Source organism: Rhinoderma darwinii, chromosome 3 (assembly GCF_050947455.1).
Source record: "Rhinoderma darwinii isolate aRhiDar2 chromosome 3, aRhiDar2.hap1, whole genome shotgun sequence".
Lineage (NCBI taxonomy): Eukaryota > Metazoa > Chordata > Amphibia > Anura > Rhinodermatidae > Rhinoderma > Rhinoderma darwinii.
This window is the reverse complement of record NC_134689.1, coordinates 242,416,048-242,429,093: the sequence shown is the minus strand read 5'-3', so window position 1 is coordinate 242,429,093 and position 13,046 is coordinate 242,416,048. Positions and strand designations below refer to the sequence as shown.

At 42.5% G+C, this 13,046-nt stretch overlaps 1 protein-coding gene across 2 annotated transcripts in view; it reads right to left on the bottom strand.

Moving 5' to 3' along the window:
- The window catches only part of NCAPH2 (non-SMC condensin II complex subunit H2), a 90,997-nt gene that overhangs the window by 48,510 nt on the left and 29,441 nt on the right, over window positions 1-13,046 (bottom strand). For both annotated transcript variants that reach the window (XM_075857601.1, XM_075857600.1), the window contains exons 5-9: window positions 6,310-6,391; window positions 1,983-2,054; window positions 1,636-1,715; window positions 1,378-1,532; window positions 1,039-1,125 (exon numbers count right to left, since the gene is read on the bottom strand). In XM_075857601.1, coding sequence (XP_075713716.1) covers window positions 1,039-1,125; window positions 1,378-1,532; window positions 1,636-1,715; window positions 1,983-2,054; window positions 6,310-6,391 — 476 coding nt within the window. The remainder of the gene's footprint in view (window positions 1-1,038; window positions 1,126-1,377; window positions 1,533-1,635; window positions 1,716-1,982; window positions 2,055-6,309; window positions 6,392-13,046) is intronic.

The following is a 13,046-nucleotide window of genomic DNA, read 5'->3' as shown; positions in this document are numbered from 1 at the left end:
TCATCTTTGCAAAGAAAGTCATGGAAAAGGGTCACACTGAAATGTAAGTTTCACTAACTGATTAATTGATTTGTCACATACGTGGTATCAGTTTGTCTTATATGACTTTCATGCTTGCATGGCACACGGAGTACTTAAAGAGGCTCTGTCACCAGATTTTGCAACCCCTATCTGCTATTGCAGCAGATAGGCGCTGCAATGTAGATTACAGTAACGTTTTTATTTTTAAAAAACGAGCATTTTTGGCCAAGTTATGACCATTTTTGTAGTTATGCAAATGAGGCTTGCAAAAGTCCAAGTGGGTGTGTTTAAAAGTAAAAGTCCAAGTGGGCGTGTATTAGGTGCGTACATCGGGGCATTTTTAAAACTTTCACTAGCTGGGCGCTCTGAAGAGAAGTAACATCCTCTTCTTTTCAGAACGCCCAGCTTCTGACAGTGCAGATCTGTGACGTCACTCACAGGTCCTGCATCGTGACGGCCACATCGGCACCAGAGGCTACAGTTGATTCTGCAGCAGCATCAGCGTTTGCAGGTAAGATCGACTTACCTGCAAACGCTGATGCTGCTGCAGAATCAACTGTAGCCTCTGGTGCCGATGTGGCCGTCACGATGCAGGACCTGTGAGTGACGTCACAGATCTGCACTGTCAGAAGCTGGGCGTTCTGAAGAGAAGAGGATGATACTTCTCATCAGAATGCCCAGCTAGTGAAAGTATTAAAAACGCCCCGATGTACGCACCTAATACACGCCCACTTGGACTTTTAAACACACCCACTTGGACTTTTGCAAGCCTCATTTGCATAACTACAAAAATGGTCATAACTTGGCCAAAAATGCTCGTTTTTTAAAAATAAAAACGTTACTGTAATCTACAGTGCAGCGCCTATCTGCTGCAATAGCAGATAGGGGATGCAAAATCTGGTGACAGAGCCTCTTTAAATCACTGATTTATTTTTTTTAACCGACACGCCATACAAAAAACGTTGCCTACCCCAGGGATAGCCCATATGTGATTTGAACAAAGATAAATTCACTCACCGTTGTCAGAGAAGTTCAACACTGCTACAGGTGCATTACATTCAGCTTCCATATTTTCATTCTGATCACTTTCTAGGTTCTGCACACCTGTAGAAGATAAACCAATTATAGTCTTAATAAATCTACGCCTAGGTTTATAAAGTGAAGAATGCTGCATTTATTTTCTAGCATACCCCTTTAACAGGGTAGTGTCTTATGTAAGAGGTTTGATAGCAAACATCACTGCAAAATGAATATAGGGGAGAGAAATAGGAAATCAAGGTAACAGGTAAAACATCTAGCATCTTTGATATTCATAAAAAACCTAAATAAGTCAGATATTTATGGCAGTTTTTGTACCTGTCTGAAAGACGGCATCCTCCATCCGCAGCATATTTTCTACAAACTGTGTTGGGGACATTATAGCTAGTTCTAACATGAAGGCGCCACATGAATGTGGGGTGCAGGTGTTCATGCGAAAATCCTTCCTGCTGGCTAAGATTTCTCCTTTTCGGCTGAAATCAATATACAAATTAACTCAAATGAGAAAAAGAAGGATTTACAAGATTAACCACTTTTGATTAAATAAAATCACAATTAAATACATATTTCACTCACCTGCATAGAGGGTTGTTTTTCTTATCCACCTCCTCCGGAGGAACAAGTGCCATTGGTGTAAGGGGAACAATGTTCACCAGCTTTTAAAGTGACAAAATAAATTATATTAAACGAGAAGAAAAAAAAAAAAAAAAAAGAGAGAGAAAGAGTGAAGAAATAAATAAAAAATAAAAAAATAAAATACAAAACAGAGGGGATGGGGGTAACAAATTAAAAGAACACTATTCAGACGGTTATAGAAAGTGAAGAAATGAGATGGATCAATGACATATTGAATAATTAATGCGGTTATATAACAAACAATCTTGTTATATACATCAATAATATGTAATTGTATGGCAACCTACATTTGGATTTTGGTCCTTTTTCATATCCACATTGGTTTTCTTGGGGTCAATTATATCATCTAGACTGAGGAACTACAATAGAAGAAAAATTACCATTATGGGATTCAGAAGACAAGGCACGTGGTCTCAAATACTACCTGGTTCAACACCACCATTCAGACTTATGAGTAACATACTACATCGCTGTATTTATGGCACTGTTCACATTAATAAACACTACAATTTCAAGTATCAAAAAAGTCATGCATGGAGCTAAAATTAAAATGTGACAATGGCTATTTGACACCGAGTGGAAATAGACTAGGGCTAAATGAGGACTGCTGGTGGGGGAACGCAGGAAGGAGTGTTCCCATCTGATTTTTGGGTCAGTGTCATTGCTTTATAGCCAGAAAACAGGTTGCAGTAGGAACTGCAGCCAGAGAATTCACACACCGCCATTTTGCGCTTTCAACGTCAGGAGAACTCTAGTTGTGTGTTAATAGCATCATTTTTGTGTTACATTTGTCTGTGCAAGTCTGATTTAACCTTCTAGTTATTGGAGGTAGTCATTACAGGGATGTATTACTACTGGCCCTAGTTATTGTTAATGTACAATAAACCGGGTATCAGATGGTTAGGACAAAAAAAAATGGCTCATGCACACAACCGTAGTGGTGTGCACGAGTCCGATTTGCGGCTTGGACAGCCGCGGAGTCACCCACGGGCCGCCCGCAAATCGCGGGCCGTGCACATGGCGGCGTGCATTCATTTCTATGAGCCTGGACCGCAAAATAGAGCTGTAATAAGACATGTCCCATCTTTTTGTGGTCCAGGCTCCGTGGCAATGCACGGACCGTGGAAACCACGGTCGTGTACATGGGCCCAATGAAATGAATGGAGCTGCAATTCACCCGCAAATTTGATAAATACATTCGTGTGAATGGGGCCTTGGACTTGTGGAATGATTTGAGCTTAGAAACAAAATTATGATGTGATCAAGCAGGTTAGTAATTTGAGAAAGGAGACAAAAACAAAGATAGCCTGTAGCCAGAGGATATATTAATTTTGACACTTACTAGTCCAGAATATCAATAACAAAAAAAACAAAACAAACACTGGTTTGGAGTTAACCCTTTGGTTACTAACCTAATTAAATATATAATTTGCATATATATATATAAAATAGCTCATAACTTGGCCAAAAATGAAAGTTTAAAAAAAAACAAAAAAAAAAAACAACACGTTACTGTTCTCTACATTGCAGCGCCGATCACATGCAATAGGAGATAGGGGTTTGAGAATCTGGTGACAGAGCTTCTTTAAAGTCGATGTATGAGGGCTTTTATTTTGCGGGACAACTTGTAGTTTTTATTGGTACCATATTGGAGTAGATGCGACTTTATAAAAAAAAAATTTAAGGCCGGATTCACAGAAAACCGCAACTCTTTACAGCGTTCGCCAAGCGGATTCAATAACAAACTTTATTCAGGGTGTGTAACATTTTTTTAATAAAGCATTTTGTAAGGGGAAAATGTGGGTTTTTCATTTTTTTTATTATTAACTTTATGAAACGTTTTTTGTTTTGTTTTTTTTAAACTTTTTTACTATTCCCACTAGGGGACTTTACTATGCAATCATCCGATCGTTTCTATAACACACTGTAATACTGTATTACTGCCTGTCCATGTAAAATAGACAGGCATCTGCTCTACCATGTCAGAGGCATAGCCTAGCAGGCATTAACTAAAGGCAGACCTGGGGGCCTTTATTAGGTGCCAACACAGATGAAATATGGCAGCTACAGGGCATAGGACATAACAAACGGGACTCGTTCATGTGCTTCTGCCGTCTCGCTCTGTACTGCGCATGCGCAATTCAGAGCGACCCAGCATAGATGATGGTTTGTAGGGGGAAAGCCGGCGCCATTTTGGAGAAGACCGGCTGCAGGGAAGGTGTGCGTGTGGAGGTAGACGGAGCACCGATGCTCGCCGATGTTCCTTCAAAACAGCAGATTGGCAGCTATTAATGATCAGCGGCAAACTAGCACCTCTTATCCTTCACAGCAGCTTATCGGATGTTTTGGAGGATCAGCAGCGAGCACTGCTGCTCCGTCGAGCCCCTCCCCCCGACATGCAGGTAAGGTGTGTCTGTGCGGGCGCCTGTGTGTGGTGCAGTTGCATGTTTGGGGGGCTTTGTGCGGGGGGGGGGGGTGCCCGACGGAGCAGCGGTGCTCGCCGCGGTTACTTCAAAACAGTCAATTGATGGCTATGAAGGATCAGCGGCACACAAGCTTCGTCGTTCGTTGCTCCTACTGTGAACCGCCGTGGTGTGAGGCCCCACATCGCTTATTTTTTTTAAAATAAATAAATTGACAAAAACTACATGGGGTTCGCCCCATTTTTCATAACCAGCCAGATACAATAAAGCAGCCGCAACCTAGCATTACCAGGTTGGGAAGGTCACTGTTTTTGGCCCTTCCCAGCCTAATAATACCAGCTTGCCTCCGCCGCAGTGCCCGACCAGCACTACAGACGGTCAGGTACTGGATCGTACCCGGCTCTTCCCGATACACCTGGGTACCGGGGAAATAATAGGGGGTTAGTGCTAGCCTTTTTACTGGCTAACACTAAGCCCCACCTTAGTACTGGACGTCGTCAAACAGACAACTGCCATTACTAAGGTGGTAATATAGTATTAAAAACAAGAGATAGAACTCGCTATTCACACAGAGCTTGCTGGTGCGGATTTTGATGTGGAAATCGTGTCAGAATCAGCGCCATAAAACCTCCAAAATCTCCCTGTATTGATTTCAATAGGAGGCAGAGGCGCTTTTTTCACGCTTTTGAACGCTCACAGGAAAAAAAAAGCGGTTTCCTTTCTTGTGGCTTGCGCCTCTGACCTACCATTGAAATCTTTTCGGAGGAGTTTTTTGTGGTGTTTCTGGCTGCAGTCATGTACAACCTCCTCCCTCTCTCTGCTGCTAGCTCTAACATAGAGAAGGGAGGGGGAGAGCAGATTACATCAGCCTGTCAGGGGTAGTGTACTGACGGATTTGAGTTCGAAGCAGCAGTAAAAAGTCAGTTATCTATAGCAGCTGCAGAGACGCTACAGCAGCGAATGGTAGGAAATGTGTAATAAAGACTATTGAGAAAGTGGCTTAACTTTGCATTTAAAAAGCAAATTAATATATAATGTATATACACGAATGCAAGCCTCATGGCCTTGACCTCCAGCCCGATCAGTAAAGGTAAACTTCAATGGAACAGCCAGAACTCCAAAAAATTAATTAAGTGGGAGATGGGGGTTTATTCACCCATAAATATGCAACGTTCCAGCCTCCTTGAGAAAGCCCCACGATGGAGGCTGAAACGTCACATTTACGGGTGAATAAAAATTTTGAAAACACTTCTCACCTAATCCATTTTTTGGAGTTCAAGCTGTTCCATTGAAGTTCACCTCAACTAATAGGGTTGGAGGTCGAGGCTCTGAGGCTTGCACACACACATCCACAATTAAATGGTGCTGCTCGAGTTAAAAATAAATAAAATAAAAGGCGAGTCACATTATTATGAACACCCTCTACTTTCGACATATGCAGCGCGTAGCCCATGAAGGAAGGGATGACGTGGGCTGGCTTGGTGGGTATATAAGGTGTGCGATAGGCTGTCTGAACACGTATCACTCATTGCTGTCATGGGTAAAAGGGGCGATCAGAGTTGCAAAAAGGGATGATTATTGGCTTTCGGGACAAGGGTGGCAGTATTTCTCAAATAGTGCAATTTATGAACTGTACGCATGCTGCTGTGGTGAAAGTATATCATGAGACATGTGTCTAAACAACAGTTCAGGGAACCCTACTGCGTATAGGGCTCCGGACCAGGCAGATGGTCACTTTTCCTATGCTTATAAAAGGTGCATTGGAAAAAAAAGGCTTCAATTTGCGGGGCAGTATCGGAATTGGACCACGGATGATTGGCAAAGGGTTGGCTTCTCCGAAGGTGACGAACAAAACTTCCAAGTACTTCCCTGGCCCCCTAATTTGCCAGACTTGAACCCAATTGAGCATCTGTGGGATCACCTTGATCATCTTGTTCGCTCTATGGATCCTCCCCCACGCACTCTCCAGCAAATGTGGGATGCACTGCAGTCAGCATGGATACCTGAGACAACCTACCAGCACCTTATTGAGTCACTCCCAGCCTGTCTAGCTGCTGTCCATGCTGCACACAGCGGTTACTCTGGATATTAGCTGGTGGTCATAATAATGTGACTCAACTGAGATACAGAATATATATATATATCTCCATGCTAAATATGAATACAGTAATAAACTATTTCCTCATTTCACCTCTTCCTCATCATTGCGGTTTGGAAAGTTTGCATCTTTGTCCACCCCATCTTTGTCAACAGAATTTGGCTGCTGGTCCCGCCTAAGTAAAACATGAAGGTTGTTTTTATTTCATGTAAAAATAAAATGTAATTAATGATTGCGTGTAGTACAGTCAGTAAAGTCTACTAGAGAAAGCCAAATATCAAAAGGCTACGTCCATATTTGACACTTTCATAGGTTTTTTTTTATTTAATTCGTTTTATTCAAAATATTGCATACAAAGTAGGAGGGCGGATTTACACAAACGTGATATACGTCCGTGCAACATGCGTGATTTTTATGCGCCTCGCACAGACCTATATTAGTCTATGGGGCCGTGCAGACAGTCCGTGAATTTTACGCAGTGGGTATCCGCTGCGTAAAACTCACGACATGTCCTATACTTCTGCATTTATCGCACATCACGCACCCATTAAAGTCAATGGGTGCGTGAAAATCACGCGCACCACACGGAAGCACTTCCGTGGGACGCGCGTGATTCGCGCAACAGCAGTAAAAAGTATGATTGAAAACAGAAAAGCACCACGTGCTTTTCTGTTTACAAACATACAGAGTGTCATAATGATGGCGGCTGCGCGAAAATCACGCAGCCGCGCATAACATGGTGATGACACACGGAGCTGTTAAGTGCCTTTTGCGCGCGCAAACGGCCGCGTTTTTTTGCACGCGCAAAACACACATGCTCGTGTAGATCCGGCCTTACTGTAACTGGATAATACATGACAATAGTAAAAATGACAGTGTGTAAATAAAGAGACATATCAGCAAGAATACACAAAGATCATCCAGTCGCCAAAATCATACCATGAAGTACAGGAATATTCCAAAACATTTCACAAATGTTGAAAATAAAGTTAAACAAAACAAGTCACCTATGTCGCATTTCAAAGCCATGAGTGATGTTACATCATACCCTATCAAGAAAACAAATCATCAGGAACATCCATGGTAGCCAACCACGGACACCATACTTTTTGAAATTTATCAGGGCATCCTCTGTGATAATATACCAGCTGTTCATAAGTAATAACCATATTAACCAGCGATTTCCATGATGCCATCGATGGAGCTGTATCTGCCATCCAGTACATGGCTAGTTTTTCTAGCCAGAAATAAAGATTCCTTTAAAAAAAAAAAAAACTGTGTGGTGTGTCCATTGCTCCTCATCTAGAAGTCCCAATAAGGCTATTTTCGGGGACAATAACAAGGACTTGGTAACAATGGAGTAATGACATCATATGCCTTTTTCCAAAACATCTATATAAACGAACATTCCCAAATGAGATGCCAAAAGTCTCCCTCTGGTTGATAACATCTATGGCAGGCTGATGTGGGCAATCTGCCCATACGATGCAGTCGCACAGGGGTGAGATAAGTTTGGTGTATAATGTAGAATTAAATAAGCTTATTATTTATAGCTCGGGATACTGTCAAGTGCGAGCATAAAATGTCAACTAGATCTTCAGGAGAAAGGTCTGGTATCGGCAACTTCCACTTAGTCAAGACCGGAAGCGGAGCAGAATTGATTTGGGCTAAAATCAGATGGGTATATAGAGCAGAAATAAGACCCTTAGGGCCTTGAGACTTTAGTATGCCAATAAGAGGGTATGCAGATATGAGTGAGGTGGGAATTTTGTCTGTAGAGCATGGCGCAATTGTAAGTATTTAAACCACTGTAATTCCAGAATTCGATGTGTCTCCTTAATCTGTAAGAATCAAACCACTGTCATATATATCTCCTAGTCGGGTGACACCCAGATATTGCCACATCTGTGCATCAGTCAATGATTGAATGTATGGTAATGTAGGGTTGTGCCATAAAGGAAGCTCCGGAAATGTATCTGTATATGCAAGTAATTTTTTGAATGTGCGCCAAACCGCCAGGACATGCATAGGAAGTAAATCAGTACGGGTAGTGAACCTGGGTTATTCTAGAAAACTAAGCAGACTTGCAACCAGTGAAGCCATATAATAGTCTGTGTCAGAGAGAGGAGCATCCCGTATCCAGTCCCGGACATTACGGACCTGACCCGCTAAGTAATACAAATGAAAATCTGATAAGGCCATCCCCCCCATCAAGTTTAGGGCGTTGTAAAGTGGCTAATTTGACTTTAGACCTAGAAGAACCCCATATAAATCGTATTAAGGAATTAAGGGATCTAAAGAACGACATGGGAACTGTAACAGGCATATGTTGTAAAATATATGTACACTGAGGCTGAATCACCATTTTAACCAAATTAATATGACCCGCCACAGATAATGGTAATTTGGACCATGACCTAAATTTTTCCCCAATCTGTGTTAATAACGGAACTATAGAAGTTGCACGAGTCTGTTCATGATCTAGGACAATATTAATGCCAAGATATTTAAAACTGGAGACGGTTTCAAGACCATATTGCAACATTAACGGATCAGGAGTTGGATGCCTGGCTGTATATAAAATGGCTGACTTCTGCCAGTTAACTTTCAATCCTGAATATTGCGAGAAGATATCAAGCAACCTTGCAGCCACATGAAACAAGGAAGTTGGGTCTAAAAAAAAAAAAAAAAAAAAAGACCATATCATCTGCGTATAGGCCCTCCATCGTATGCCAGTAAGGTCCGGGGAGGCTCGAAGTCTGATCGCCATTGCTTCTATGGCAATGGCAAATAGAGCGGGTGATAAGGGACAGCGCTGTCTAGTACCTCTAAAAAGAGAAAAAGGGAGAGAAGGAACATTGTTAACCACTACATTGGCCTTAGGGGATTTATATATTAATCTGATCCATTGGCGAAACTGACGGCCAAAGCCACTCCACAGAGTCAAAAGCCTTCATGGTGTCTAAAGAAGCAATCGCCCACTGCATATCATGCGCCCCGCCTAATTGTGTAATGGCCTGAACCTTTCTAATATTGATAGTAGTAGATTTTCCTGGAATAAAGCCAGTTTGATCTGAATGAATGATGGAGAGGCTAACCCCATGCAACCGCTTGGCTAAATGTTGTCAATATTTTATAATCTACATTGACCAGCGATATATGTCTATATGATCCACAATCAAGGGGGTCTTTGCCAGGTTTTAACAGTACTATAATGGTAGAATCATAAAATGTGGAGGAAAGAGCGTGTAATTGGGAAGCCTGGCCAAGGGTATCTAGAAGAAATGGGGATATGTTAGCCATATATCTGTTATCAATTTATATCAGAAGGCCATCAGGGCCAGGGGATTTATTTAAAGCCATATCACGGATGGCATCTTGTACTTCTTCAAGTCTAAATGGGGCATCTAACATGGATATTTGTTCAGGTGAAAGAGTCGGAAATGTGAGATCCTGTAAATAAGCTAAACGATCAGCCACAGAGTACGAATTAGAGGAACTATACAACCCAGTATAATAATCTTTAAATCGAGATGTAATATGCTCAGCCTCTAATAACAAACCCAGCAGAATCTCGAATTCCCAACACCGAGTTGCTACCATTTGCTTGTTGAATGAGGTGTGAAAAATAATTTGCGTTTAGATTTAAGATGAAGCGGTCTCTTATATAATTGAGTTAGGTTTAACCAGGCAGTTTTATGAACATCTGTGGGATCAGTAACATATTGTGTCTCTGCAGCCAATACCTGCTCTTCCGACTCCCTCTCCAGCCGAGGTTCTCATATTATAAGATATGGTTGACCTCAAACAACCTTGGAGATATGCCTTGAACGAGTCCCAGCGCAAAAGTATGCGACAGTGACGAGTCATTGATCAATCTGATCCGGTATGCGATCAGAAGGCGCGATTAACTTCCACCAGAAGGGATGTAATTTCCAGTTGGCCAACACACATCTACCAGGGAAGGTCAAGTAGAGCAGTAACAGGCTACGATCAGACATTCCCCGGTCATCATGTGTTACCAAAGAGACATATATGGATACATTAGGGGAGCCAAAACAATAATCAATCCTAGATAATGTATGTTGCCCCGTCGAGTGAAAAGTGTATTCCACCTCTCCCTGGTGGGGAGTTCTCCAGAGGTCGATCCACACCATACTACTCATCAGTCGACACAAGGGAGAAGGATTCGAAGTAGGAAGGGACGAGGAAGCACCAAATCTATCAAGAGATGAATGCATAACTTGATTAAAATCACCCACACACACTATAAAGGAGGTTGTAAATTGATGAGCAAAGGTGATAGCTGCCTGAACGACATATAGATTGGCCTGTGGGGGATTCTAAAGGCATAAGAGTACATAGGGCTTGGTATGAATCTCCGCATAAACAAATACAAATCTGCCTTCAGGGTCCCTACGGGTTTGAATAGAGTTCCAACGTATAGATCTATGTATAAGAATAGACACCCCCCTGGAGTAAGAGGTATGGTAGGAATGGCAGGACCATTGAATCCAAGGTTTCCGTAAATAATCTGACTCGTCAGAAGTGTGGTGGTTCTCTTGTAAACCAATTATATGGGGACTGGATCGCCTTAAGTGAGAGAACACCGATGCCCGTTTTTGGGGAGTACCTAAACCACGTACATTCCACGATACACATTTTGAGGTCAGAGCCATAAGAAGACACAAATACGGTAAGTGCATATATAGAAGGCATGAGAAGGACTACAATAGGTAGTAAAAAGACTTGCAACATAGGCGGAGAACATAATAATATACCATATCATGGCAATACTTAACAAAAACAAAATAACCCTGAAAAGGTGTAGCAGCTGGGTTAAGTATAATATAAATGGGAAATGCCCAAAGAAGATGTTGTCAGGCATGTGACAAAGCATACCTAGTGAAGGTAACTACTAGACCATATCACAGAAGGGTTAAGTATAGGTCCAAAATCAACACAACTAGTATGTTATATAGAAAATTGTACAGGAAGGCAAGACATGCACAACATATAAGCTTAAGTAGGAGATACACACCTATATGTACATTAACATTCCACCTATAGTCTCACCCTTAAATCAATTCAGTTAAGAAAAGAAAACCAGCATAGAACGGGTTAATGGTAAATCAATCCAGTATTACACATGTAAAGGCAAAATTAAGTTTGAGGTGGATGCATCTGAAGCCATTGAGTAGCCTCTCCTGGGTTATGCAAAAAAATCACCTTGCCATCAGCCACAAAACGAAGACGAGCTGGATAAGACATAGAATAAGGAATGCCACGATCCCTAAACCTCTTCTTTACTTCAATAAATGTGGCACGTTGTTTCTGCAAATCTGTGGAAAAGTCAGGAAATATGGATATGACGGAGTTGTTGTGCTTTAGTGGCCCTTTCAACCGGGCAAGACGGAGAACGGTATCACGGTCTCTATAATTCAGCAGTTTAGCCAAAAATGGTCGAGGATTTGCACCTGGAGGAGGGGGTTTGGCTGGAACTCTGTGCGCTCTTTCCACTATAAAGCAGGATGAAAAAGAAGCGTCCCCCAATGTGTTTTTAAGCCAAGTTTCAACAAATGACTCCGGGGCCTGACCTTCAGTCTTCTCAGGGAGTCCAATAATGCGCAAGTTATTGCGACGCATCTTATTTCCAGATCGTCCATTTTGGATTGATTAGCCTCCATTTTACGAAAAGTAGAGGAGAGTGTTGTCATCAATGGAATCTTATCTTCCGTTCGGGATACTCTATCCTCTCGCTCTCCAATACGACCACGCAAATTTTGCATGTCTTGACGTAGTAAGGTGACATCTATTTTAATTTAGTCTATTTTACCTGTCAAGGTCTTACAGGTGTTAATGGCCACCAACAATTGTGTAGAGACTTGGCGCAATGTAGATTCGGGATCCATTTCAGAATCAGTGTTATCTCGTGAGTGGGAATCACTATCTCTCACTCTGCCCTGCGCGGAACGTGTAGCACGAGGAGTGGCTACAGTATTGTCTTGATCTGTATGAGCAAATTCTTTTAACTTATCCATAGTGGGTTGAAGCTTAGATCTGTGCATGTCGTTTAAATAAAAATATGCAACTGGCAAGTTACTGTAATGAATATCCAATTCTGTTAGGATATCAGGGTGAATCACCAATGTGTAGCAAGAATATTTAACTGAGGAGAAAGGCAGGGCAAGCTCAGTGTACAATACTTGAGAGCAAATATGTTCAAGGCAGTAATGGCGGCCTGCTTCTATACGCCGCCCTCAGCAACAGCAAGGAGGGAGACTGCCAAGCAGGGAAATGAAACAGAGGAAGGCAATATCAGGGTGAAGAATGAAGCACCCCTCAAATTCCGGTGTGCGCCTCCTACACCTCGCCACAGGTCCAAGGATCCTGGTGTATAGTAATATGCCACGTGGCCTGGGCCAGTAGCGAGACCCGTTCAGGGCGAGTATGTCGTACCTGTTGCGGCGACAGCTCCCGCCGATGTGTCCAGGTCCGGGACAACTACCGCCTTCGCACTCAGGGAAGGACAGGAACCAAGTGCTGCAAGATGTCCCCGCCAGCGTCCGGAGCACTACCGGAAAAGCAAGGCGCCTCTGAGATATCCAGGCCGCAGCAACACGTGGTCCGCACTGCACTTGGGAATCGCCCAGCATCCGATCCAGCGAGGAGTCTCAAATCAGGTATGTAAAGTGCCAGGGGTATTATGGTCCAATGTCAGTCACTTACAGTCACATAGGTATGCTGTCAACTCAAGATAAGTTCAGGATGTGCAACGGTCCCCTGGAGTGCAGCTCAAACACGTCCGACCATCTTGACTGCTAGCCACG